Source organism: Bombus vosnesenskii, unplaced genomic scaffold (assembly GCF_011952255.1).
Source record: "Bombus vosnesenskii isolate JDL3184/JDL3185 unplaced genomic scaffold, Bvos_JDL3184-5_v1.1 scf7180000013293, whole genome shotgun sequence".
NCBI lineage: Eukaryota > Metazoa > Arthropoda > Insecta > Hymenoptera > Apidae > Bombus > Bombus vosnesenskii.
In genome coordinates this window covers 3,336,941-3,362,280 of record NW_022882944.1, presented here as the reverse complement: position 1 = coordinate 3,362,280, position 25,340 = coordinate 3,336,941, and the positions used below count along the sequence as shown (strand labels likewise).

The 25,340-nt window shown below is 28.8% G+C and overlaps 8 protein-coding genes across 10 annotated transcripts; 2 read left to right on the top strand and 6 right to left on the bottom strand.

Moving 5' to 3' along the window:
* Positions 1-72: 72 nt before the first annotated feature.
* On the bottom strand, positions 73-1,564 carry LOC117232751 (protein Tube). Its single transcript, XM_033492360.1, has 4 exons — positions 1,456-1,564; positions 1,172-1,355; positions 893-1,056; positions 73-828 (listed from the first exon to the last, which is right to left on the bottom strand). Exons 2-4 carry the CDS (start codon positions 1,339-1,341, stop codon positions 125-127), a joined length of 1,038 nt encoding a protein of 345 aa, XP_033348251.1. The 5' UTR covers positions 1,342-1,355; positions 1,456-1,564; the 3' UTR covers positions 73-124.
* Positions 1,565-2,179: 615 nt separating this feature from the next.
* LOC117232681 (asparagine synthetase domain-containing protein 1) lies at positions 2,180-4,709 on the bottom strand. 2 transcript variants are annotated; one of them, XM_033492214.1, is made up of 6 exons: positions 4,496-4,709; positions 4,200-4,400; positions 3,170-4,090; positions 2,676-3,088; positions 2,401-2,603; positions 2,180-2,330 (listed from the first exon to the last, which is right to left on the bottom strand). In XM_033492214.1, exons 1-5 carry the CDS (start codon positions 4,556-4,558, stop codon positions 2,429-2,431), a joined length of 1,773 nt encoding a protein of 590 aa, XP_033348105.1. In that variant the 5' UTR covers positions 4,559-4,709; the 3' UTR covers positions 2,180-2,330; positions 2,401-2,428. The 2 variants fall into 2 exon arrangements, with proteins under 2 accessions (XP_033348105.1, XP_033348104.1); XM_033492213.1 differs by having other exon boundaries at positions 2,422-2,603.
* A 182-nt stretch (positions 4,710-4,891) lies between these two features.
* LOC117232682 (hydroxysteroid dehydrogenase-like protein 2) lies at positions 4,892-7,769 on the top strand. Its single transcript, XM_033492215.1, has 8 exons — positions 4,892-5,128; positions 5,811-5,974; positions 6,076-6,289; positions 6,365-6,570; positions 6,650-6,847; positions 6,941-7,156; positions 7,234-7,362; positions 7,446-7,769. Exons 1-8 carry the CDS (start codon positions 5,088-5,090, stop codon positions 7,556-7,558), a joined length of 1,281 nt encoding a protein of 426 aa, XP_033348106.1. The 5' UTR covers positions 4,892-5,087; the 3' UTR covers positions 7,559-7,769.
* On the bottom strand, positions 7,764-9,291 carry LOC117232684 (S-adenosylmethionine mitochondrial carrier protein-like). The gene is made up of 6 exons (XM_033492217.1): positions 9,130-9,291; positions 8,768-8,924; positions 8,571-8,680; positions 8,253-8,493; positions 8,041-8,179; positions 7,764-7,962 (listed from the first exon to the last, which is right to left on the bottom strand). Exons 1-6 carry the CDS (start codon positions 9,178-9,180, stop codon positions 7,848-7,850), a joined length of 813 nt encoding a protein of 270 aa, XP_033348108.1. The 5' UTR covers positions 9,181-9,291; the 3' UTR covers positions 7,764-7,847.
* A 763-nt stretch (positions 9,292-10,054) lies between these two features.
* LOC117232836 (RING finger protein narya) lies at positions 10,055-11,116 on the bottom strand. Its single transcript, XM_033492522.1, has 4 exons — positions 11,008-11,116; positions 10,727-10,935; positions 10,427-10,635; positions 10,055-10,329 (listed from the first exon to the last, which is right to left on the bottom strand). Exons 1-4 carry the CDS (start codon positions 11,114-11,116, stop codon positions 10,164-10,166), a joined length of 693 nt encoding a protein of 230 aa, XP_033348413.1. The 3' UTR covers positions 10,055-10,163.
* Positions 11,117-11,351: 235 nt separating this feature from the next.
* On the top strand, positions 11,352-14,059 carry LOC117232683. The gene is made up of 3 exons (XM_033492216.1): positions 11,352-11,900; positions 11,977-12,110; positions 13,032-14,059. The coding sequence occupies exons 1-3, from the start codon at positions 11,884-11,886 to the stop codon at positions 13,727-13,729; spliced, it is 849 nt and encodes a 282-aa protein (XP_033348107.1). The 5' UTR covers positions 11,352-11,883; the 3' UTR covers positions 13,730-14,059.
* On the bottom strand, positions 14,036-15,434 carry LOC117232686 (superoxide dismutase [Cu-Zn], chloroplastic-like). The gene is made up of 4 exons (XM_033492218.1): positions 15,333-15,434; positions 14,779-14,828; positions 14,438-14,650; positions 14,036-14,309 (listed from the first exon to the last, which is right to left on the bottom strand). Exons 2-4 carry the CDS (start codon positions 14,815-14,817, stop codon positions 14,055-14,057), a joined length of 507 nt encoding a protein of 168 aa, XP_033348109.1. The 5' UTR covers positions 14,818-14,828; positions 15,333-15,434; the 3' UTR covers positions 14,036-14,054.
* Positions 15,435-17,275: 1,841 nt separating this feature from the next.
* Positions 17,276-24,912, bottom strand: LOC117232680 (WD repeat-containing protein 63-like). Of its 2 annotated transcripts, none has more exons than XM_033492211.1 (13): positions 24,338-24,912; positions 24,029-24,234; positions 23,453-23,884; positions 22,749-23,069; positions 22,423-22,671; positions 22,181-22,336; positions 21,634-21,977; positions 20,604-20,923; positions 20,128-20,356; positions 19,434-19,734; positions 18,939-19,106; positions 18,430-18,762; positions 17,276-17,566 (listed from the first exon to the last, which is right to left on the bottom strand). In XM_033492211.1, the coding sequence occupies exons 1-13, from the start codon at positions 24,582-24,584 to the stop codon at positions 17,357-17,359; spliced, it is 3,516 nt and encodes a 1,171-aa protein (XP_033348102.1). In that variant the 5' UTR covers positions 24,585-24,912; the 3' UTR covers positions 17,276-17,356. The 2 variants fall into 2 exon arrangements, with proteins under 2 accessions (XP_033348102.1, XP_033348103.1); XM_033492212.1 differs by lacking the exon at positions 17,276-17,566 and adding an exon at positions 17,876-18,356.
* Between the last annotated feature and the right edge of the window lie 428 nt (positions 24,913-25,340).

Genomic DNA, 25,340 nt, shown 5'->3' with positions numbered 1-25,340 from the left:
TTTACAAATATTTTATAAAAATATGTATTTATAAATAATTCTCATCATTTTGGAATGTTAGATGTTTCATAAATGAAAAAAGTATAAAATATGTATATAGTTACTAAAACAATTAAATCCTGCGTTATTCATTATATTCTAGTACTGTAACTGGTAATTCTTTCGAGCTCAATGCATTTTGCACTACATTCGTGTTATTTTCGAGACTGCATGTACTATCAGAGTAACGAAGATCAACAATACATTGCGGTAATTCGGTAGAAGATATTTCGTTTTCATCAATATTTCTACTGGATAAATGTAATGAATCCTTTGTTTCGTAATTGGTTAAAATTTCATTTGACGAAATTGTATTATTCAAAAATACAGGAAGTTCTTTTGATAATACTTCTTGATATAATTTCATTTGTTCTGCAGATTGTCCAAACTGATTTAAAAGAACTGGCAATTCACCAGATGATATTTCTTGTTGCTTGAGTACTTGTTCTTGTTTTCTACATTCTTGTACATTTTCTTCACTACTAAATTTCATCAAATCTGACATTTGTGCATTTAATGTTCCTTCATCATTTTCTAATTGCTTTTTGTTGTGTTTCCCTTTTGAAGAAATCAATTGTGTTGACTGCATATTTCTTTCCAAAGAACCATCATTCATTACATTAGGATTAACTGTTTCATTGTCATCAACTTGTGTAGGTAATTCAAATATCAAAGATTCATTAAAATTAAAATTTTCAAGTTCCTCCTTATCTTCCAATAATTTCTTTATTTCGTTAGAGATATCTACAGGTGCTGCAGGTCCGTATTGTGGCCGTTTTGGAAGTTCCTCTAAAAAAAAAAGTAAGAACTTTATTTAAGTTACCATTACTTGGTTACAACCAAGTTATTATACCATTTAGTAGTTCTCCAGCAACATAATCTGCAGCTCTAAATAACTGAGCTTTTGTTAAAAGGCTTAATAAATAACCCAATGTTGGTCTCCTTTTACCAATTGTCCCCCACTCTGATAAAAATAATTCTGCTGCATTTCCTTGCTGTGCAGCTTGCTCAATCATACTATAAAAGTTTAAACAATAATAAATGAGAAACGTAGTTTACTTTATATTAAGTATAATAAAATATTATAATAAAACTACAATACAATTTTTAATTGATATTTGCTACTGTATACCTAAAATGTTCAACATTAAATTTTGGCAGATTAGAACCATTATCCTTTGGTATAATTGCCATTAACTTTTTCCATGAATCCTGTATACTTAATATTTGTCCCAGTTTATATAATTCCGCAGGCCTTAATTTTCGTATCTCTGTGTCGAAGCAAATTGTACTTTGCGACATTATGCTTATAAATCCTTCAATTTTTATGAAACGTAAATAAAAATGGGCAGTACAGTAGAAATAAACTTATATTAATTCAGCAATAAAACTGGAAAATAGTTTCTAACGACTTACGATTTTTTAACCTCAATTCTTTGAATTTTCATACATAATTACGGATATATGGTCACATGGCTAACGACCACTATAGAGAAAGACAGAAAGGTATATTTCTCTCTCTCTCTCTCTGTTGATCTTATTATCCATTAGTATATAAGGATAAACAATAAATAATAATAAAAATATTAGTATATAATAAACATACTATCCATTAGTATGTAAGTAATAATTATTTTTCAAGATTCACTTTTAGGTTTACATTATTTCTACTACAGTTCACTTAAATTAAAAATAGAAGATGTAATATGTAATTTCAGAAATATACATATAAAATATAAACTTCGGGGAAAATGATATAAGGAAGCACATATTAAATTTAGAATATTTGAAAAATTTGTTATTGAAATATTTTATTTTTATGTTCTGTAAAAAGATTGATATATAAAATTTATTAAAAAGAATGTCTTTATAAAACACGTGTATACTAATTTGAAGCACAAAAAATACAAGAGCTGCAACACATACAAAATATCACAGTCTTGTTCAAAGTATGCATATTTTGAGGTAGATTATAAACTAAGAAAAATATTAACTGATTCAGTGAAAAAAAGAAACGCTAGTTTTCATTCTCTCTCTCTTTTCTGAACTTGCACATTTCTATTTTTAAGAAATTCACTGAACTATTATTTACACATAGAGGAAAAAGATATTAAGTTTTTCTGCAGTTTTTTCACTTCAGGCACTAATTTTGCATTGTATATTATGAACCTTTCAATGCCCATTACAATTACATTTAATCTTGTTATGTATAATTTGTTAAATGTAATTATATATAAGCATCATTATTTTAATGATTTTAGAATATAAACTCTGTGAATATGAAATAATACCTGAAACATAGGTCATAAGTAATTTCACAATTAACTATACTACAATTAACTAAACATTATATTTACTGACATCAGAAAAAATTGCATATACCATAATTTCATAAGCGATCTGATATATCTTTGGCGTTTTCTTTGCCATTAGCAATTCGAGATCCAAATTGAAAAGCTCTTTTAGGGAAATTGGCTGTATTTCGGAAACCAAGTTTATATGCCACTAAACGTAAAAGTAATTTATCTCCTAATCCAGATGGCATTTTATCTGTTGGATAACACCTATAAATAATTTAATAATATAATTTCTTTTTATTTTTTATTCTTCTTTCTATATTTATTTTACCAATTTACCTTTCCCATGGTTTCAGTTTTTGAACATATTCTACTATGTTTTCATCTAAGTATGGCAGTCTAGATTGTCTTCCATGATCTGATACGATACGGTCATCACGGCCTAAATTTCTTTCAGAGATTCCAGCTAGTTCAATGTTTAGTTCTTGTGTTAAAGCATCCCAACCCTTATGCCTTAATATCGTTCTATGTCTCATATATCCACCAAACAATTCATCTGCACCCATGCCTAAGAGAAGTACTCTACATGGGGATTCATATACATTTGTATTCAAAAGAATTGTGCCCTTTGCTCGACTTGCAAACCACACAGCACAACCTAAGCTTTCATCTAAGATAGTGCATAGTGGATATAGTAAATTACAAATTCGCGATGAACGATATTCCTGCAATTCTGTTTGACTGATATTTACCTAAAAGAATTAATATAAATTAGTTACTAAGATATCTTTCATTTTTTACGGGTATTTCAAAGTATATTTTGATTGATATACTTCTACAAAATTCCATTTTCGTTTTGGGCAAATCTTTGTAAGCTCTACAAACGTTTGTTTTCCAGTTTTTCTGTCAGGAACATCATATTGGTCCTCCATACTTTGTTTTTCATTATTTGCACTTGATTTCTTAGATGTATTAATAGACTTTTCAAATGCAACATTGATCAAGTCAATAGGTTCATGTTGTGATACATATTTATCAGCAATTAGTGTTAAAATAGCCGAATCCAATCCTCCAGAAAATAATATACCTATTTTTGAATGATTGCATATAACATCTTGTTTCTCTAAAACTAATTTAATACATGTTTTACAGAATTTCGGCTGTTTCTTTACTCTAACTTCCACAGCTTTATAAAGAAGTTTCAATAATCGATTGACTCTTTCAAGGATATCTTTATCTTCTATCAAATATTCTAGTATTTTACAAGAATTTTCCAAACAAGGACTATTTTCCAAATATTCCAAGTCTTTAATATTAGGATGCATATGTAGACACGTTGATACATCTGATTTTAATATAGCTTTTTCAATATCAATATCTACATCCAAACGTGTTTCTAGTGCTTCAATAATATCAGTAAATCGCAAATCTGGCTCCTTCCATGGGTAGCATGTAAAATTCACTCTAGAATTGTTTAAATTCATAACAAAAATTCCAATTGCAGGAATTTCCATAATTCTATTTACATCTTTACTGGCAACAGATGTCAATGTTAAAATATTTTCATCAGTATCCACTTTTAAAAGCAAACTGTGTCTGCCAATAACATCTCTACCAAAATACAAAAGATTTGTAGACTTTTGAAAATATATAAAACTATATGGACCTTGGATTTCTTGGAACACTGACAGTACACTTGAACATGACTGTAGAGCATTTAAGAGCACAATAGTATCACATATATTATCTTGAGCCTAAAACAAATAACATAATCATTCAATAATATTCTATTTTACTACTAGTTACTAGTACATGAAATAGTTATAATATAGTCAATATATTCGCATAATATATAATATTTACCAAATTTCCAGAAAATATATCTCCATTCCAAAGAAGAATATTACCACTCGAATCTATAGCTGGTTGTTCACAAAAATCTGAACCCTGCATCCATAATACAGAAGCAACAAAGTGACCAGACCAAATTGGAGTTAAATTTTCAAATTTCTCAATTAAACCATCAGGACCACGGGCAATTATTAAATTCTTGCAAGCTTCCCACTGAGAGAGAAAAATATTAAATATTATAAATAATATTATAACTTATCAATTACAATCTTTGTTTATGATTATAATGTATATTTCAATAATAGTACCTCATGTGAAATCTCTATACAATTTGCATGGTTTTGTGAAATGTTACAGAATATTCCACACATGGCTATATTGGCATAAACATAACCCTTTATAGTTATAAACCAGTTGGTTTACAAATAAATGTCTTGTTATGTGTATATCTCAAATCATGTTTTATTTAAACATAATCGTACGTATGTTTATATGATATGATGATAATAATATAAAGGTAATATAAAATATGTAAAAATTATGATTTTAATTACGTTAAAATTACGTTAGCATTTAATTTTAATTAACAAATTTCTTCCGATATTTTTTAATTTCATTTTAAAATATTTAAAATCGTCAAAAACATGCAAAGAAAATGTAGCTGTTAATTTGAACGTATTTCATTGTTCTACATGAGTTCTCGCCATGTTGTCAAAAATGGCAATCTTAAAGAATCGATAATTAATCAAAATTCACGTATTGGACCTTGAATTGTATTGTATAGCGATACTGTGTAGCGTAATATATTTTTTTTACATATTTTATTCAGTCATTATTAACTAGCTTGAGCACAATCTTACAATTACGTAGCTGTTTATACGTTTATATCTTATATCGTTTATGACAGTTCTTCGATTTATTTGCAATATGATCAATACGGGGTTTGTATTATAAATTTATATTTTAAATTATAAATTGTATTATACATTATAAATTGTGTTATATATTTATAATATAAATTAGTATACTATAATATAAATTTATAATTCATATATTATCTATAACATAAACATAAATAAAAACATAAATTATTTATAACAGATTGTGTAAAAATAAAACAAACTGTTATTTTCAATCATTTTGGCGATTACGCAAAAGAAGATAATTGTAAATTATCAATTTATTGTTTTAAAAAGTTCATTAAATTTGAGTGAAAATTATACATATTGTGCTGTTAATTATGTTCTAGTTACGTTTTATTTATACATACATTAATTATAAAAGCTACAAAAATATCATTAAATATATAGCAAATATCATTACTGCAGACATTTACGTAAATGTATTCTTTTAACATAGTGTACATTAGAGACCTATTTTACTTACTGAATATTGTAATTAATACCTTATTTTGGATATTTTATGTATTTTTATATATTATGTGCATTTTTATATCTGCAAATTTCTCATAAATGCATAAACATCTGTAGTCTAATCATTATCAATACATATTAATAAATATATATTTTCATATGTACAGATATATATAGATGTATGTTTTTAATATCTATTAGTTTTATAGAATATACTTACCATGTATAAATGTTTAATATATGTATATAGAAAACTTGCTGGCCGCACAATCTTTATTACTGGCGCAACAAGAGGGATTGGGAAAACTATTGCCTTGAAAGCTGCAAAAGATGGGGCAAATATCGTCATTGCAGCTAAAACTGCAGAACCACATCCAAAGTTACCAGGCACCATATACACTGCTGCCAAAGAGAGTAATTATAAAAATAATAAAAAATATTAAATGATAATTAATTAATCATTTCAAATTTTGATATATGAATTTTCCTTCATTAAAGAAATTCATTTGTTTCAGTTGAGCAAGTGGGTGGTAAAGCATTACCTTGCATCGTAGATGTAAGAGATGAAGCACAAGTAGTGTCTGCAGTAGAAAATGCTATTAACAAATTTGGTGGTATTGACATTGTTATTAATAATGCCAGTGCAATTTCTTTAACAGGCACAGAATTTACAGATATGAAAAAATATGATCTTATGAATAACATCAATGCCAGAGGAACATTTTTAGTGTGAGTATAAAAGATCTTTACGAATTACATGTACAAATCAAGAATGATAATTATTATAGCGATATTTATTTTAAGGTCCAAGATATGTTTACCTTATTTAAAAAAAAGCACAAATCCTCATATAGTAAACATCAGTCCACCATTAAGCATGAAACCAATATGGTTCAAAAATCATGTTGCGTATACAATATCTAAATTTGGAATGTCAATGTGTGTTCTTGGCATGGCTGAAGAATTTAAGGACAGTGGCATTGCTGTAAATGCTGTCTGGCCAAAGACTGGTAAATTATTCATTTTTTAATTTCATTATTTTCTTAATTTTTATTTATTTGTATAAATCTAAATTTATTCTTAATCCAGCTATTTATACTGCCGCGGTTGCAATGTTATCTGGTGCTGAATCAAGTAATTACAGTCGTAAACCTGATATAATGGGAGATGCTGTGTATGCTTTGATTTGTAAAGATAGTAAATCTATTACTGGGCAGTTTCTAATTGATGAAGAAATATTAAAAAATGAGGGAATCACGGATTTCACAGATTATGCATGTAATCCAGGTATATTGAGTAGAATATAACATTTCTATAGTGATCTATAATTAATACTTTGTTAAAGAAATCTATTATAAATATTTCTTTCTCTTTTTTTAGAAAATAAAGATAAATTAATGCTAGATTTCTTTGTGGATGAAAATTTGGAGTCTTTGGGTTCAGAAGCTCATTCATTATATAAACTAACACAAAAGGATATACAGGATACTAATAAAACAAACGGAAAAATTGCACAAATATTTAGCGTTATTCAAGCAAACTTGAATAGTGATCTTGTTAACAAAACAGGCGCCATATTTCAATTCAATGTCAGAGGTAAATCAGCCTGTGAGATTAAATATTATCTTTTATTGATTGCTCTAGAAACATGTCAATTAATATAAAGTTAATAGGTAGTGAAGCTGGTACATGGTTTTTGGATCTTAAAACTGGTCAAGGTTCGGCAGGTAGAGGAGAACCTAGTCAATCACCAGATGCTACGTTAACAATGGATTCTGATAACTTTTTTGCAATGTTTTCTGGTAATTAAATATATTTATGTATTAAACGCATTAGAAATTGATTTAGAATGAGGTTTATCAGTAGAAAATTTGTATTTGTTTAGGAAAATTGAAACCAACATCAGCATTTGTAATGGGAAAATTGAGAATTAGTGGAGATCTTCAAAAAGCAATGAAATTGGAAAAATTAATGAATCTATTAAAGTCTAAACTTTAAGAATCAAATGTTTCCTCTTTTTAAGAAACACTGAATCTAGAATATTCTTACATGAAACTAGAATATTCGTATTGTTACTTTTCTTTTAAAGTTTAATGTTAAATATAAAATGTTTATACAGTTTTTAAAGATTAATGTAAAATATATTTTTATATACTCTCTTGTAATATATTTTGTAACAACAAATAATAAAGGAATTATACAATTTAAATGCTCAAATAGTTATTCCTATATTTCAAACTATATTTACAATATATCATTGATGTTTGTCATTTTCCATAAAAGCAATCTATAAATATAAGCAATATCTTATTCCTATAGTTTTTACCTTTTCATAAGTTCCAAAGAAGATAAATCCTCCCATAATTATGTACATTACTCTGGGGCTCACACCAGCAAAAAGTCTACAAAGTTTCCAATTTTAAAGTCAAATCAATATAAAAATTGAAAAATTATCCATTATAAATCAAATACCGACTTACCCATGAAAACCTTTATCTCTATATATATCTTTTAATACATATAGTATTTTTAATTTTGAAGTATTTCCATTTCCATGTGAAAGCATTATTCTTGTTTTTATAACATCTAGTGGTGTAGTAGCAGTGGCAGAAATACCACCTACATAATTACATGGAATTAATTATACATCAATTATAAAGTAAAATTATCATAGGATACTAAAGATTTAAACCTGCAATTGCTCCACATATTGCACTTTCTATAGGAAGAATTTCTCTGTCAACATGCAAACTCCAAACTTTCTTAAAGTATTCCCACATTGGAAATTGTATTAAACTAAAAGGCATATCTCTTAATACAGTGCTCCAATAACAACTATATAATAATCTAAGATTAATATCTTGTCTATCTAGCATTGAAACTTGTCTCCTTTGTTTTATTACTTCCACAGGTACTCTTATTAAACAGGCTACCTTCATTCAAATTAAATATAATTAGAGTTTTATTCTTAATGAAAATTCTAATTAATTATTTTTTTCCTAAGAATTACCATTTCTGCTAAAGATGCTGAACCCATGTGAAGGAACGAATGATATTTCTCAGGTACTCTACATTGCGTTACATTTTTAATACCTTCATATGTGACGAAAAATAATGATGCTAAAGTATTGTAAGAGATTAATTTATATGTAGTTGTATATATTTCTAAATTACTTTATATGACTTCATATTATAGCACTTGTTTACCACTTGGTGCAGATCCAATTATTATAGGAAGAATTCCTTTATAAAGATTAGAAAATCCTCCTGATTTTGCAAATCCTTGCTTAGATTGTAAACGTGTTTTTAATGTGTCTAATGGATGCAATATTACATCGACAGATGTCCCAGCCAATCCTCCTGCCTATTTAAATGAATACTTGAATTATAGAATAAATGAATTATAATGAATAAAGTTTCAGTTTTTTAAATTCTATTAGTTATTAAAAAAGTTATTAAACTAGTTAAAAAGTTATTAAATTAGTTATTTCAAATACTATTAGTTAAGTTAAAAAATAATTTAGATCAATTTTTGTCTCCCTTATATAAATAAACATTTTGTTACTTACTATTAAAGACACAGTGAAAGTAAATTTCGTATCCGTTGTTTCTAACGACATTTCATATTATGATAACTTTATTAATTTGAGTTAAACTACACTCATTGAATGAATCGTGGATAGAAGCCACTGTGGCATGAAAGTAAATTATCAAATACGCTAAAACCGCTCAACTTTACATAAGCATAATTTTTGAAAATTATTAAATTACAATAAAAGAAGACAACCATTATATTTATTTTTGTGCATAACAGCACAAAAATAACCTAGTTTAATCTACATACACATGACTACTATATTTCGTTAAAAATTTATCTAATGTTATCATTGAAGTAAAATTTTCATGTCATTGTTTTTTCATGTCATGATAATATCCATTATCAGTTAGAAATGATGACTTTTCGAAGAAATAATCTATATTCTTATTTTTTAATCCTATAATGGTAGACTGAAAACTTTTACAACCCTAAACCAATTTTCTGTATAGGTAGATAAATAAATAAAATTAACTTTATACAATAGTTGCCTCTTTTCTATAAAAAATCTTCGTAATAATATACGCAGGTAATTTAAATAAATTTGATAAAAATATATGAGTTGAATTCTGAACGGTTAAAAGACTACAGTTCAAGTCGGTATACTTTCGCAGGAAAAATATATGGGGTTATTATCAGTATATAATGAAGTCATAAGTACTTAAAAAATTCGAATATTTTATATTTATAAATTTGAATTTTGATAATGAATAAATAAAGAGAAGACAATTTTACTATATAAATGAAAAAAAGCAATTCCTTCATACTTCTTTAATTTTTAGTAACTGTATGTAGAAAAAACCTTTGTTGCTTTTTCATAAATATTTCTTCCATATGTTTTTAATTCTTTATATTTTGTAAAATTTAATTCTGCAATAATAAGGTGAATTCATTGTAAGATTATACGCATTTTATTATACATTTTTAATGACTTAAGGAAAGGGATACAGTTACCATTTTTTATTATGTATAGATAAATTAAAATATTGTTCTAATTCTGTCCAAAATCTAAAGGTAAGTAGAGTTGGTATCCGAAGTTCCACGAGAACCAACTGATCGTACTATATGAGGATAAGGAATACGAAAACCTTCGAACATTGCATTTCCCTTTCTCACGTCAAATGATTGACTCGACATATTCGCCCCACACGAAAAATATGAATTTGATGCAGGTCTAAAAAATAAAAGGAATTTTCCAGGAATTATCTTCTTTAGAATTTGAAGTTATAAAATAGTTTGAAATTTTTAATTTTGGACTTGTATCCATATACCTCATTTTTGAACTTCTGTTGTTGCCAGATTTTATTGGTGTAGATACATCACTTAAAGAGTTTAAAGTCCTATTTTGCATCTCGAAAGACATTAATTTCTTTTTCTGTTCAGTATTTTCCATTTTCAGTTTAATATATTTATCTCTCACCATTTTCATGTTTTGAGTTAGGCTATAGTAGTGGGACTTCAATGTTTCGTATTTTTTGTCCTTGAGAATTTGATTAAAAACATATGTTTCTTTCAATTCAACATACAAAAGTTAGGAAAAAGAAAAAAGAAAAAGAAAGTAAGAAACACACGATTTCATGAAAGCGTTGTATCATAATTTTCATTTGATTATTCTGAAAACCACATATTTTGTGTAATGATTCCAATGATTCATTCAATGGAGCAAAGAAATTCTCTACTTTCGACAATGATGGTTGCTGTAACTCGACAGAAAAAATATCAATCTGCTGACATTGAGGACACTGTTTTTCAGCTAAATTATGAAAGAGAAAACAGATTTATTTTTATATACAATATGAGCATATACTTATAGCATGAGTAATATTTATCATTTTATGCTGTTTATTATTGCCTTGTTGTATGCATCCATTACAATATATGTGACCGCATTGAGTCAAGCAAAATGGTTTTTTTCCTCTATGTGGTGTGGCAAAACACTTGTTACATATAAACATATCCATCTCTGTTAAAAAGAACAAACAACGTTTATACTTTATTTTCGAATAAAATCCACAATTTAAATTATCTATGGTGTATTGGTAATCTTATTTTGCGCTGAATCAGTAAAATTAGCACATGTGGCGGGAAATTCAAATATCTCAATAAATTAAAAAGATGAATTACAAAAGAAAATTCGTATTTTAAGATTATGTTGTATTTCCTCTATAATTAATATTATTGGATTTTAATTTTGAACAAATTTTACTTTGTAACTCTCATAAAAATACATTTTCTTCAATTCTTGCTTCAAATTTGCTGTGAACTTATCAAATAACCTAATACATACATTCAAATAAATAAGAAATTACTAAAGATTCTCATCTTGTAAATTCTTGTAAAAAATAATTTAATGTCAGTTACAATGTTTGAAATTTATCGAGTCCTGAAAAATCAACATGGAAGACAAAAAGGGTCTCGTTCTGCACATGCGTGACATGCAATAAATGTCTCAAAGACAGAGATATTCTATTCATCTCTATATATCTTGTAGCACGAGAACTTTGTTGTCTTTGTTGATTTTCAAAACTCATTTTTCAAATAGTTTTTCCTATCGAGTCTGAAGGTCCAGATCTGTTTGTAAGACCGTAATATTGAGAGAACCTGAATTAATAACTAATAACTAATAACTGCTTATGATAATAATTAATAATTGTTGATACTAAAGATAACCTGTCTCTGCACATGAGTAGTGTATTTTATTATTAACTGATATTGTTATGTGTTGATAATGGTGTCTTTAAAAAGGTATTGTAAATCGAATATATATAAGTTGTATACTATTGTAATGTTATTTGTTCATTACTCCATATATTTTATTTAGGATAGATAACTTAAAATTAATACAACTCGTGAAAGAACATGAACTACTATACAATTCTTCTGCTGAGAATTATGGATCTAACGTCGCACGAAATAATGCATGGAAAGAAATTGCGAGGATTATGGGATTGTCAAGTAAGGAATAAATTTAATATTATTTAAGTGTGAAATACACAAAAAGTAGTAAAATTATATTGAATACCAAAAACCAAATATTTATAAACTATCTATATTCTAATAATAGATAGTTATTAGATCCAGTTTGAGTCATGTATATCCAAAGAGAACAACAGGATTAGTTGATTAACCATATATTTGTATACTGTCTTTTTTGGACTACTAAATTGGAATTTTTCAGATGCTACATGATCTTCTCATAATTTTAACAACTTTGACCCTTAGACGACTAATAAACAATAAAAACTGTATATTAAGATAATGGCAAATAACTTACTTAAAGATAAAGAATTGTGTGATAGATTTCAAAGCAGCTGTGTTTACATAAATCTACACCATACTGTCCATAACAGTATTTTATATCTTTCTTTTTATTATTTTTTATACATACGATATCTTTGTAGATCTGAATTTTTTTCTTCAGAACAAATTTTTGAATGTAAAGACAATGTGTAAACCAAAATATCATATATAAATTGTATGACTTCTTTACCCGTTGTGAACAATGATTCATGATACATCATAGAAAGCTTTAACATATATGTTAAGCATGTTATATAAAACATTTTGAAATTTCATTAACACTACAATGAGGTATAACTATTATGGTTATATCAGTAAAGTTTAAAACCAATCTGAAAATATACACAGAATATTAGATATGCAGATAGTCGTCTAGGGGTTAAACTATGTAAAAAATTTATTACAATTCTATCATATATACCATTATATGTGTATCCTTGGGCAGTTATATAAAACGAAAAATGAACAGAATAAAATAAAGGAAATAAAACAAAAAAAGTGGGCAAGATGCACTATTTCAAGCATCCTGTACTTATTGCAAAATGTGTGTTAATTATAAACTTTGTTCTATTTTAGCTGCACGATGTAAAAGGAGATGGATTATTATGAGAGATCAGTATCTAAGATTTCTACGGAAATCAACAGTAATCAACAGGAAGTCAACAGTAAAAAAAAAACGGACTCCAAAACCATATCAGTACCACTCTGAAATGGAATTCTTAAAGCCATATTTTAGGCAAGCAACATTTTATGGATGGTTACCGGAATTTTATACTCACAATGTGCGAAGATCGCCTCGTATTTCAGATACTATAATAGAAAATACCAATTTAAACAACACCAATGATGAAAAATTAAGATCTGAATCGATATCTGTAATCACTATACCATCGGATCCTCTTCCAACTCAACAACTTTCAAATTCAAATTTAAAGAACACATATGAGAAACCTCGTATAATCGGATCTTCATCTCTCGTAATGGAATATGCAAATGATAAACAATGTGAAACTCGTGATGTTCTAACAAAATACTTCGAAACTGTAGCTGAGACAGTTCGGGAATTTCCACCAACATTACAAGTGAAAGTAAAATCAGAAATATCAAAGATAGTTCATCAAGCTGAAATGGAACATATTCATCAAATTCAACTACAACCATACGGACAATTGATAAACAGTTTTCCAGAACCCGAGCAAATGTCTCTTAATAACATTATGAATTCGCAATATACAGTCGGACATACTTTAACAAAAATTGAACATCCCGGATGAAAATCGCTGCTAAATGTTTTATTGAAATAGTGAGTCTATAATAAATTGAGAAAATTCACAATCTTCATCAACAATTTACGTTTTTTGACAAGTTTGGAATTGTAATTATGTATATATATATTGTAATTATATACTATATATACATAGCATTTTGAAAGCATTTATTTAATAAGTAATAGCATGTTAAATAGAAATTAAAGTTCTGGGATTCTTGTGATGAGGAGAAACATAGGACAAGGTATTAGAATTTAAATTTTAACATTGGACTTAATATATAAGCAAAATGTTTAAATATAATGATCAGGATTAAATATAGATTAGGAATTTATTCAGCTTTGATTATACCGCAAGCCCAACGATCTCCCGAATTTCCAGTAGATGCAGAAAGAGGACTGCTGCCTCTTCCAAGATCATCTTCGCCGGAATGAATGACAATTGCACGTCCTATGATATTGTTATTTCCAGTAAAAGAAATAATAGAATCTTTGATATTTACATCAGCAACTCCGCTTTCGTTTGCTAATATGTTACCTAGATCGCCAACATGTCTCACTGGACTATTTTGTCCACCGTGAGTGACCTAAAAGTAGAAATCAAAGATAGATTTCTTTTATAAGCATCATTTATAGCTCGGTCATATTTTATACGTAATTTACTAAGAATTGAATGCAAATTTTAATGTGGCCTTGTTATTAAATAATAACTTACATTCTCAGGATTGAAATGTGGACCGGTAGACATACAACCATCTCGTAAATCTCCCTTTTCGTGTACATGGATACCATGTAATCCTGGTGTAAGTCCATATATCTTTCCGGTAATTTCAATTAAATTATCCTCGCATTGAACCAAAGTTAGTTCCCCTGTTACATTTTTCGTTTTAGCATTATTTGGTACCAAATGGACGTGTGCAGCCTTTAGCTATGAGATATGAATTTCGTAATATTAAATAATTATATTAAGTAATTTATAAGAGTATAAATTAATTTCTCTTTTTAGGAATATTTCTTAATTTCTTTTTAATGAAACCGATATTTTGGCAAACATACCTGCGCAATGAAAGTGAGCAGTATGATTATTCGATTCATGGTGAAATATTCTGAAAATAAAATAAAATAATTATATAATATTGTATACAATTATGATATGGCAAAGGTCCCATAAATTTCTATAATTTTGACCTACTTTGAGAACCGTTAAGTTAGAATTAAATTGATTATCGATTTGTTTATGAATCAATTTTTGATCTATAAATTACGAATTCTATCTGTTCATTTTAAATCTAAATGTTAATTAAAAAGGAAGATCGATTATGTTTTAAAAAATATCAAAAAATAATTTTAGTTTGAAAATATATTCATACCATGAAAAATAAAAACTTATATAATTATATTAATAGGTACTAAAAATTACTTGTACTCTTTTTAACATTTTTTTAAAATAAAAATGACAAATCTACAATAACTATGATGATAAAATTATTCTTAAATTATAGTAACGTGCAAAATAAGAAAAATAAAAAATTTTTATCAAGCACGTAAACTTGTGAGATAATAGTCGATTAAAAGATTAAAAATAAATATTACGCCGTAAGCGAACGAACCGTTCAATCTTGGAGAATAAACGCAGAAAGTGAAAGGAACGTACTACATATGTACATTTATGCACGGATAATGACAAACTGGTTGCATGCTGTGCTGAAGGCCTACTTATACTATTCGTACTATTTGATGTATCCCCACTCGCTATTCCTTCAAAATGGTTATGAACAATTACTTCGAGAATGATCCTGCTCCATTAATTCACCTATTACCGCGACAAAATGATCGTCAAAGACGATGAAAGATTTTAGGCCTAGATTTCACTGGCAACAAAGAGAATAATTCTTATATCTTATAGAGGTTAATTCGAAATGGATTAGATTAACATCTAATAATTTACCAATTAATAATTTTAATAAGTTGATGAACTATAACTTATAAATTTCTTTTTGCAATTTTATGTTAACTAGAATAATCAGATAACTTATAATTTGCAAAACTTACTTTGCAAATTTTTTTTGTTTTGTTATATTGAATTTCTCTTTTATAATGCAAAATAAATTATTGATATACGTATATATTGTAACTTGTCACTCGTAAAATTTCACTAATAATATTTTAGTAAATTGACGATGTTCAGGTTGGGCTCTGGAAAATTCTGCAAATTCCATGTCTTTTTCCTGATGATTCCATTAATGTATAAACATGAGTGTTTATATACATATAAACATGACGCAATATCGTAAAAGAATACTAGAGTTGCCAAGCAAATTTAAAGATTGAGTAACCCCCTTTATATATATACACAAAAATTGAATGGCCATGAAAAATATTCCCAGAACAACTTTCGTTTAATTCGTTATGTAGGTCTTATTTCAATATATTTCAAGGACAAAAATAATTGTAAGACTAACGCTATTAAGAAGAATGCTATTATATTTGTCATCACGGCAATTTCCTTAAATTCTCAAAACATGTTATTATCTTTTAATTGGTTTATAATCCTTATTAATTTAAGAAAACTACTTTTGATCTTTTATTTATGTTGTAAAGATGAAAATTGTTTGCAACCATTTTCTACAACAAAATTGAAGATTATTTACAGCGTATGTGATGGTAGGTGGAGACAACTACGACGCAAATTGCTCTCTTTTGTTTGCTTGAATCCTTCTTCTAACGAATACCGGATATTATATTTGTAAAGCACTGATTTTCAGTTCATCTACGTGAACGTGAATCATCTAATCTCAATTCATCCACGCAACAATGTTTCTTGCAGTTGAATAAAGCGCAATTCTTCACCTTTTTTTTCTTCAATTTGTTTTCTTCAACTTGACTTTTTGTTACCTCAACATTACTTTAATCTTTTACATTAATTTTCAATAAACAAAATAAAATTTTATTTTTGTAACACAATATTTTAAGATTACTTTCATTGAAAATTAAGTATATTTTCATGCTAAGTCATATTGCGTACAGCATTTTGCTCGTTCAACGCGCTTCCAGGGTCCACACATTTTTGAGCATTCCAAAAAAATTTTGTATAATGCATATATGCACTTTTCAAATTCACATTTATAAAGTATTCTTAAATATTACTACATATTTTTTATACATCTGTTTAGTTTATCATCTTGGCTTTCAATTTTTTTATTTCTATGAGATATTTTACTACTTTTTTAGAATTAGAGCCTATTTTGTAAAATAATTAAAAAATTGTTTCCTCACAAATTAAAACGCGGACTTTCAAATAACAAAATGTTGTACAACGATAAAACACTTTATAAAGTACGATGCACGATTGACACAAACCTACCGATGTTGTGGCAATACTGACCGATTATTTTTCACCCTCTCGAAATTTCGACATATATTTATTTTGCTAATCATTTGTCACAAGAATATGCAAGGCTCCGTTGCCTTGGTAACGTAACAGAAAAATCAATTTATTTTTAATTTCTTGAGCCGTCTATACGCGCATATGAAAAAACATTAAAACAAAATATCTCGTGACCTATGTGTTAAGTATATTTTCATGCTAAGTCATAGTTACATAATTAAATTAATGTTTTATCGTAGGTATCATTTATATGATTATACTGAATCTCTTCTTCGATTTGTTCAATTTTTTCAACTCGGTATCCATCGTGACGCGTATCGTTTTTTTCTTTCTTAGAATATTCTCCCAATTAAACGAATGCTGAAACGGATGCTTCTGTAAATCAGCTAACACTTTAGCCTGCGTTTCCATAAAATGGTAAATGATCTCTTCATTCGGGTCAATTCGTTGCATTTCCTTAAAATTCATTAGAGAAAGAATCATAAATGAAAAAAGATCATAATTAAAATACGGTAAGGACATCCTCTAATAATATTAATCGATCGATCATAGTACACAGTAGCTGACGAAACTATTTGGACACTTCTATCAAAACTTTTATATCCATGTTGTATGTAAAATATTTTGAAACATTAGCACTGTAATAAGACATAACTGTCATGATTATACTGATCAAATTTGAAACTTCAGTTCTGTGTAACATATATAATATATTCATAAAAGGTGCCTGTACTTTCCACTACTTTCCACTACTACTAGGTTCCACTACTTTCATTAGAAAAATTAGACGCGATATAAGGCACATAACAATGGCCAATAATAAAGAACAATAGTAATAATAATGAAAGTCATGTAAATGCTCGGGAAGCTCTCTTTAAAATATTTAGGTGTATTGTATTCAACATCTTTTTTCTTGTAACGATGTAATAATGATACAATGATTATGCAATAAGACGAAACGAGATGAATAAATTGGACGTTGTGATATAGTGTGTTAAGTTATTATTGACCTTCTGATGATTCTCCATAGGCAAATTAGATCAGTTATATCCAAGTTTACCTTTTTTAGTATTCTAAACTATCAAAAATTTAAAAAAAGATTCTGAAGTATTTAACTCCTCTACTACAATTAATCGCCTCTAATAAAATTACTCTGTTAATCCGCGTTAATCGTATGCTCTTCGAATCATTTTTGATGAAAAAATTCAGAGATAAAATTTTGTAGTAGTTTGCCTATAGAATCTGCCTATGGAGGGATTATCATAGAATTTTCTGCTATATGTTTCAAACTATAATCCAACTTTCGTCATTCCATTTACCATCATTTCCTCTTCGAGTATAGTGTCCTCCACAGTAACTGGTTTATCGATTCTTCCTGGCACTGGCGCCACGGAAATTCGTTTGGTCTCTGGCTGATGTTTAGGGAAGAAAAGGTTTTTGGTGTGCTCAAAAATACTTTCTTGCATTTTTAATGTCTGCCGTAATTTTTTCTTCTTCCTTTCTGCATCCTGCCGTAATCTTAGAATAGGTTCACGCTGCCTTTCGAGGTCGTCTTTCTTTAAACCTTTCTTCTCCAGAAGCACTTGCTGCATGTGCTTCAACTCCCTTGTTTTCCATCTTTCACGTGATTCTTCAATCATATCCCATGTTTTCTAAAAAATCGTCCCAATTAACGATCAAATAACAGTTTAAATTCTTTTTCTTATTATTATTACATTAAAAAGAAGTCCGGTTCTATAAGCTGATCTTTTTCTTTTAGTAATATTAGTTTTTAGTAATATTAGTTTAGTAACATTAGTTTAGTTATATTAGTTTAAAAGAAACATACTAAGCCTTTTTTTAGAGGCTCTACTAAAGGTCCAGTTTCCATTGTTTTAGTGGTGACTGCTTTCTCTTCTTCCTCTTGTTTCTTCCTCTCTGCTTTTCTTTGTTTTTCTTTGATCTCCTTATAAGCCGTTTGTGTCCATCTCTCTAACCATTCCCTACAGCTCTTTACCTGGAATTACCCGTCCGAATGGGTTAATAACCCATTCAAAGCTAATGAGTATGCCATGAGAAAAAAATTGTAATTGTATTCGAAAAGATAAAAAAATTATTCTGAAGAAGTTGAAGAATTAAAATATTACAATCCTGAAAAATTGTATAATACAAAGATAATAGTGAATTAAAATAAAATAGTACAAGAAGAATAAGTGAAAATAAAGATCTGCGTTGTTTAGACATAGTATAGAAAATGAGCAATTCAGTAGTTTGGCCAATTTATATCGTGACGTTGATAGATTAAATTAAGTTTAAAATATCATTTCATTTTGTACAAATTTACCCTTTTAACTTGGCGTTCGATAAAATTACTCATCCATTCTACACAAGCGGTGTCCTTCTTGAAAAAAACATCGGGAGCGAGAAACATCCTTAAGATACCATTGAAATCGCAAAATCCTACGCATTGTGGAGTCAAATATAATTCGTGTGTGTATATCCCTGTAATTATGCGACCTGACAGACTCTGCATGACGCATGGTTCTTCTGTTTTCACCATGAAATCCCATAATTCGACGGTACCATCTAATCGTGTTAGAATTACTATCGTGGGGCGATAACTACCCCAAGAAATAGCAGTGAGGCTATATAAAAGGATAAATTATTTTTTTGTATATAAAAGTAAAGGAAAAGAACGTGATAAGTTACATTTTCTTTTACAGGGGAACAGTTTTAAAAGTCAATACAAGATGACTATTCATGTTGTATACTAATTTCTCACTAATATCTTCGTATCAAATATCTCATAGCTTCTATATACATTTCTAGATTAGGTTCAATATAATCAAGACACTCGTGTCTCATTATAATGTTAATGAAATGTCGAAATGTTTTATATAATACATACAACATATATATATATACATATAAATTTTCTCTAACTATACAAATGCTTCCGAGAGCTATTATATTCGAGAGACGTTATATTTTGAGAGCATTATAATTACAATGAAATGTTTTAAAAATCCGAAATGTACCTAACTTGTGATTTCTTCCAAAATAACGGTATACCAATATCCTCCTTCCAAATAGCGAATATTTTGCCACCTATGGTTGCAAGCCACGATGTATTTAGTCTAGATCTAACAGAATGTGTTATAGGACCATCGTGTATTCTTTTAAACCAACACCATTGACATACTTCCGTATTAATATTTAAATCTGTTGTGAAATCGTATCCCTCCCACGTGATACAACCAAAATCGCCTAGAAAATCAAATGTAGTTAAATTAGAATTAAATTAATGATTTAAAAATATACAAGGCGTTTGATTTATCTTGTATTGCTTAATATTTTACAATTATTTTATATACAAAAAATTGTACCAAGACAAAGAAATTTAAGATAAACCTGTGTAGTAAAAATAAATATAATATATAATTAATATATATAAATACAAAAATATCTACAGCAAAATACCTACTTTTTCTTTTTATAAATTGTTTTTTTATACCTTCAACAGTACCGACATGTATCATCGGTTTCATCACATAATCTGGTTTCTTGATAACATTTTCAAAATACCTCCGGATAGTTACATCTTGCGTTGATGGAGCAACGTCAGTGCGTTTTTTCATAAATTTCGGTGCATACATGCTCATAGTAGTTATTACTACGTTTCGACTTTCGTTTGGATGTTGGATTGTCAAGACATAATAGGGCTTGAAAATACGGTCCAGTACTTTAAACGGAGATATCGACTTTGCCAATGCTTCTGGTCTTATTACGGTCTCTTTCCTTTTCTCCTTTTTCTCCTTCTTATACATCTGCCATCTTATAAATAATAACAATTTCTGATTAACTCGCTAGTAAAGATTAATTCAATAAGAAACTGTAAACCATATTTTAATTTCCGATTAATTCCTTCTTTTTTATTTAATTTATGAAAGTGCATAATCGTGAACGAATAAACTTTTCTGATCGAAGCTAAAAAAGGTATAAAACAGATGAAAATGATGACTTATTAAAAAACAATATTCATCATATATTTATGTAACAAAATAAAATAATAAGGGATAACATTTCATTTCTGGAGAACCTTCATTTTAATTTAATTAGTTTATATTTAATGGCAAATACTTGCACTTTAAGTAAATCGTATTCTAGTTTCTGAATGTGTAATCTCCTTTTCTCTCTAATAATATTGATCACAAAGTTGAAATAAACATATATTTTTTATAATGATAAGAAAAACTGGAAGATTATTTGTTTATCGGGTAAAAATTGTATATCAACTCGATATTAAAAAATATATAAAAACTCGATATTAACTTCTATAATCTAATTATAACGAATACTCTGTTTTAGATGTTTTCTATATTTTATATATCTTAGTTTTTAAGTATTTTTGAAATGCTCAAAGCGTGCTCCTATTTACATACTCGTACTAGGGTTAAAGTACTCTAAAATATTAAATTAATTATGATATCCTCACAACATGTATAATAAGTAATGAATCGAATTTACTTAAAAAAAAGACCAACTTTTCATCTAACTTCAAGTTCCAGAAAGCGATCGTACCATCCTCGCTTGCAGTTACAAATTGCGACGATAAATCATTGACACTAGTGTCTTCTGGCAATGATGTAATTCTGCCACTGGAATCAAGCTGATCATACGGAGAAATCCATATAATCTGAGTAACAGCCGCCTTCTGGCTCTCTTTTAACGAGGACATTGCAGTAGGTCTGATTACGGACGTTCCAATTACTTCCTGCATCCATATGGTCAAAGTCTTTATCGCGATTCTATGCTTGATTTGAGCAGCTGTATACACAATTACCGCTTCCACTTTTTCGATTTTACCTGGGATGTGCCATAGTACGATCTGTAATAGTTTAAACATGGTATTTTATAAACATAAAACATTAAAATTATTAGTAATTGAGGACATTAATTGATAAGTACATTTTTATTGATTTTTTTCATTTTAATATTAAATTATAATTATATTGTACATTAAATATTGTTATGAAATACTCATATTTTTTAATAATAGTCTTCTTAGCACTTTAGATTATTAATACTTAACTGGCCATTTGCGCAACCACCTACGATCAGATTTCCATCTAGTGGACTCACAGCTACGGATGTCACTTCCCTTGGACATTCAAGAACCAATTTTGGTGTCAAACGATCGTTGAACGACCATACGAGAACAAAATTATTGTCGCAAGCCTTAACTACCTGGGACGGAAAATTCGAGATTTACTATCTTAAAAATTTAAGAAATCTAAGAAATTGGAAGAAAGACATCTTTTTTGTAGATTCACCTCTTCGTTAGATTTAGGTCCAATTAGATGTTGACTCTTTGAGTAGCTCGTGTAGGCAGCAAACGCTATACCAGACCATAATGGATGCCAGCAAAGGTCATTGATGACTTTATTAGCCACGTGCTGTTCGTCGTGAAAGCTCAAGTGTTCCTCATAGCTTACAGGTATCGGCCACTGTGTGTCTCTTATGTTCCTCACTAAATTGCCATAATCGTTCGTGTAAATGTCCCAAGTAGCATTTAACAACAACTACAATAGTATAAAGACAAAAATAGACGAATTATATTACATATTATATATTATTATTAGATTGAAAAAAAACTAACTTGATCGCACACATAGTCACTGAAACGATGAAGGAAGCTCCTCAAAGATTCTACTTTATCTGGCGTAAATTTCGATATATCCGGAGACTTATATTCATATTTGTACTGAACCCAACAATTTGTAAATACCGAAAGAGCCGTTTGAGTTTCCACGTCTCGAACATCCGGAGTAACTTGAGTCATATTATTTAACAGTTTACGTGGAATATTTTCAAAGATTTGACGGTAAGGGAGAAGTTCGATGTATCCATCTCTAACATCGTCTACTTTTCTGTCTTCGAATTGGAATGATGCATTGAATATATCTGCTGTTCCTATTACCTAAAATGAACCGATGATGTACGCAATACATTATCATCCAAAAGTGAACATTTACTTATTTTTAACAGAATGTAATATAATTGCAAAATTATCAAAAAGAATATTCAGGACGACTTTATCTTAAAAATCGTAAAATATTACATTATCGTAAATCGTACATTACAAATATTACATTATCAAAATCGTAAAATATATACATATATATATAATTATATACCATAGATCCCCTATATGTGTATAGTAAAAGTCCATCTCATTCTCCAAAATTATATTAATAAAAAGTGACACGTTTGTTACAAAAAAACTCTTTTCTTCATTCTAGTATTGCCTACATGATAAAAGTACTTTCATTCATTCCCTTATTTCGCCTTCCACTTTTTTACCTCGATCTCTAACAGCGGTCTAGTATTCTTAACGATGGACGCCTCGATCTCTACACTGCTGTTAAATTCCTGCCATTTCCCTAACGGTTTATAGACGGCGGTCCTCACACGACTTTCATGTTCCTCTCTTTGTTTCTGAATTTGTTCGATCACAGCATCTCGACCATCCTCCGTCAAGCATATGTAGAACTGACCTTCTTCGGTTAACGATGGAACATAACCGATTAATATCTTCGAATTCGGAAACATTCGAATCTCGTTTTTTATTGGCAGGAAATCGCTACTGTCTTCGTGGAGATCTATATTGTCTTCAATGATCTCTTTCCGAACGTATACCCAAGGATACTCGGTGCTAACGTTTTCTCCTATGACACAGCCAACTACCTTTTGCGTTAGAGACGACAAGTTGATCCTTGCTATACCTGGTGCACCCTGAACAAGAACGTACTACTTAATAGGTTGTTTATTTGATCTAAAAAAGACCAGTGATCGAATAAGAACATAATTGAGGAGTTTTTTGGGCGGAAGAACCAATAAAACAATATAAAGAAATAAAATGACATTGATTTGGATTACTAGTGAAACAGAATAGCGAATTTCTTTCGGTGGTTCGGGTACATAATCCACCGAAGCAAGACGTAGAAGATCGCTGGTTGATGGACCGGAAGCAGAATAAGAATCTAAATCGAAAATCGTTCTTCGCCTTTCTTTTAATGTACTTATGTCCAAGCGTACTGTTTCCTTTGCTTCCTTTTCCCAATCTATGGTTTCGCTAGAAATAGCTTCACAGAAAATTCTAATTAATTATATTTATAACGTTTCATAAAATTAATTAGTTATGGTTAATTAAAGAGTTTACTATTGATTGACAAAATGAAGACTAACACTTTACTGCTTCCGTCCAGTCCTTTTCATATTTAGGCATGTATCCATAATCTTCAGCTTCGGAATAATCGTCATCGTACATGGCATCTTCTGCTGGCGCAGAATATTCCCTTTTCCTTGATTCTTCAACTGTACTTTCATATTCTCCCTGTTCAGTTTCTTCATTTTGAAGAATTTTGTCATCTTGATTAGGTTGCTCATCTTGTTTCTCTTTCTCTTCATTATGAGGCCCATGTTCATCAGCCATTATATTTCAGTTAATTATGCGAAAATAGTAGAAAAATGATATAAATAATATTAAATTATTTAAACACGTTAAACAGAAATTTGTACATACATTTCTGTCACACGTGACGTTGTCGACTATGCTATGACAGGAATCTGACAAATATATATGTATTGTATTCGATTTATAATCGTACCACGAACGAGGTACTGAACGAGATGTGAGATCTTAATATTGACATACGAATACCTCTACAATACTTGTTCATCCTATTACAGAGCATACATTGCTTTTACATGTATCAATTAATCTTTGGCAAACGATGCCAAGCTAAGGATTACGCTACTTGTAGTCCAATTTAGGCCTCAATAAACTCTGTTCTTTCTTTTATTTAAGCTGTAGAAATATAGAATTTTATGTTTTTCGGAATTTCATAGGAAAATTTACTTTCAATTTAAACATTGATTAGGCATGTATAATCACTGATTAGTCAATATATGTATTTGACTTTATCGACTATCGGTAACTTTTTTTTAAATTTTAAGTTATAAAATGTATATATATACGTATATAAATATAAACATATACATATATACATATAAAAACATATTTCGCAACAAATAAATAATTTGATAACAAATCTAGTATACCTTTAAGATACGGTAGAATAATAATTCCGTTACATCTTACATTGCATTTTAAAAAATGTATGAACATTAAATTCTGCCAATGTGTTTAAAAAGTTCACGTTTTATTCCATCAAATTGGAATTTAAAT

What these genes read in the sequence shown, in the direction of transcription:
- LOC117232680 (XM_033492211.1), bottom strand. Translation starts at nt 24,584, where the DNA reads ATGGCTGATGAACATGGGCCTCATAATGAAGAGAAAGAGAAACAAGAT. An exon ending in GTGACTATGTGTGCGATCAA is followed by an intron (nt 22,672 to 22,748) that starts GTTAGTTTTTTT and finishes ATACTATTGTAG; the next exon opens with TTGTTGTTAAATGCTACTTG. An exon ending in ACATGTCGGTACTGTTGAAG is followed by an intron (nt 20,357 to 20,603) that starts GTATAAAAAAAC and finishes TTGATTTTCTAG; the next exon opens with GCGATTTTGGTTGTATCACG.
- LOC117232681 (XM_033492214.1), bottom strand. Translation starts at nt 4,558, where the DNA reads ATGTGTGGAATATTCTGTAACATTTCACAAAACCATGCAAATTGTATA. An exon ending in GTATAGAGATTTCACATGAG is followed by an intron (nt 4,401 to 4,495) that starts GTACTATTATTG and finishes TTTCTCTCTCAG; the next exon opens with TGGGAAGCTTGCAAGAATTT. An exon ending in ATATATTTTCTGGAAATTTG is followed by an intron (nt 4,091 to 4,199) that starts GTAAATATTATA and finishes TATTTGTTTTAG; the next exon opens with GCTCAAGATAATATATGTGA.
- LOC117232684 (XM_033492217.1), bottom strand. Translation starts at nt 9,180, where the DNA reads ATGTCGTTAGAAACAACGGATACGAAATTTACTTTCACTGTGTCTTTA. An exon ending in AATTGGATCTGCACCAAGTG is followed by an intron (nt 8,681 to 8,767) that starts GTAAACAAGTGC and finishes ACAATACTTTAG; the next exon opens with CATCATTATTTTTCGTCACA. An exon ending in AATATGTGGAGCAATTGCAG is followed by an intron (nt 8,180 to 8,252) that starts GTTTAAATCTTT and finishes GTAATTATGTAG; the next exon opens with GTGGTATTTCTGCCACTGCT.
- LOC117232682 (XM_033492215.1), top strand. Translation starts at nt 5,088, where the DNA reads ATGACAGTTCTTCGATTTATTTGCAATATGATCAATACGGG. An exon ending in TGCAATATGATCAATACGGG is followed by an intron (nt 5,129 to 5,810) that starts GTTTGTATTATA and finishes ATATGTATATAG; the next exon opens with AAAACTTGCTGGCCGCACAA. An exon ending in GCCAGAGGAACATTTTTAGT is followed by an intron (nt 6,290 to 6,364) that starts GTGAGTATAAAA and finishes ATTTATTTTAAG; the next exon opens with GTCCAAGATATGTTTACCTT.
- LOC117232836 (XM_033492522.1), bottom strand. Translation starts at nt 11,116, where the DNA reads ATGGATATGTTTATATGTAACAAGTGTTTTGCCACACCACATAGAGGA. An exon ending in TAATGGATGCATACAACAAG is followed by an intron (nt 10,936 to 11,007) that starts GCAATAATAAAC and finishes GTATATAAAAAT; the next exon opens with AAATCTGTTTTCTCTTTCAT. An exon ending in AACAGAAGTTCAAAAATGAG is followed by an intron (nt 10,330 to 10,426) that starts GTATATGGATAC and finishes TTTATTTTTTAG; the next exon opens with ACCTGCATCAAATTCATATT.
- LOC117232686 (XM_033492218.1), bottom strand. Translation starts at nt 14,817, where the DNA reads ATGAATCGAATAATCATACTGCTCACTTTCATTGCGCAG. An exon ending in TGCTCACTTTCATTGCGCAG is followed by an intron (nt 14,651 to 14,778) that starts GTATGTTTGCCA and finishes CATATCTCATAG; the next exon opens with CTAAAGGCTGCACACGTCCA. An exon ending in CACATTTCAATCCTGAGAAT is followed by an intron (nt 14,310 to 14,437) that starts GTAAGTTATTAT and finishes TTCTACTTTTAG; the next exon opens with GTCACTCACGGTGGACAAAA.
- LOC117232751 (XM_033492360.1), bottom strand. Translation starts at nt 1,341, where the DNA reads ATGTCGCAAAGTACAATTTGCTTCGACACAGAGATACGAAAATTAAGG. An exon ending in TTTAATGTTGAACATTTTAG is followed by an intron (nt 1,057 to 1,171) that starts GTATACAGTAGC and finishes AAACTTTTATAG; the next exon opens with TATGATTGAGCAAGCTGCAC. An exon ending in TGCTGGAGAACTACTAAATG is followed by an intron (nt 829 to 892) that starts GTATAATAACTT and finishes TTTTTTTTTTAG; the next exon opens with AGGAACTTCCAAAACGGCCA.
- LOC117232683 (XM_033492216.1), top strand. An exon ending in GAGGATTATGGGATTGTCAA is followed by an intron (nt 12,111 to 13,031) that starts GTAAGGAATAAA and finishes GTTCTATTTTAG; the next exon opens with CTGCACGATGTAAAAGGAGA.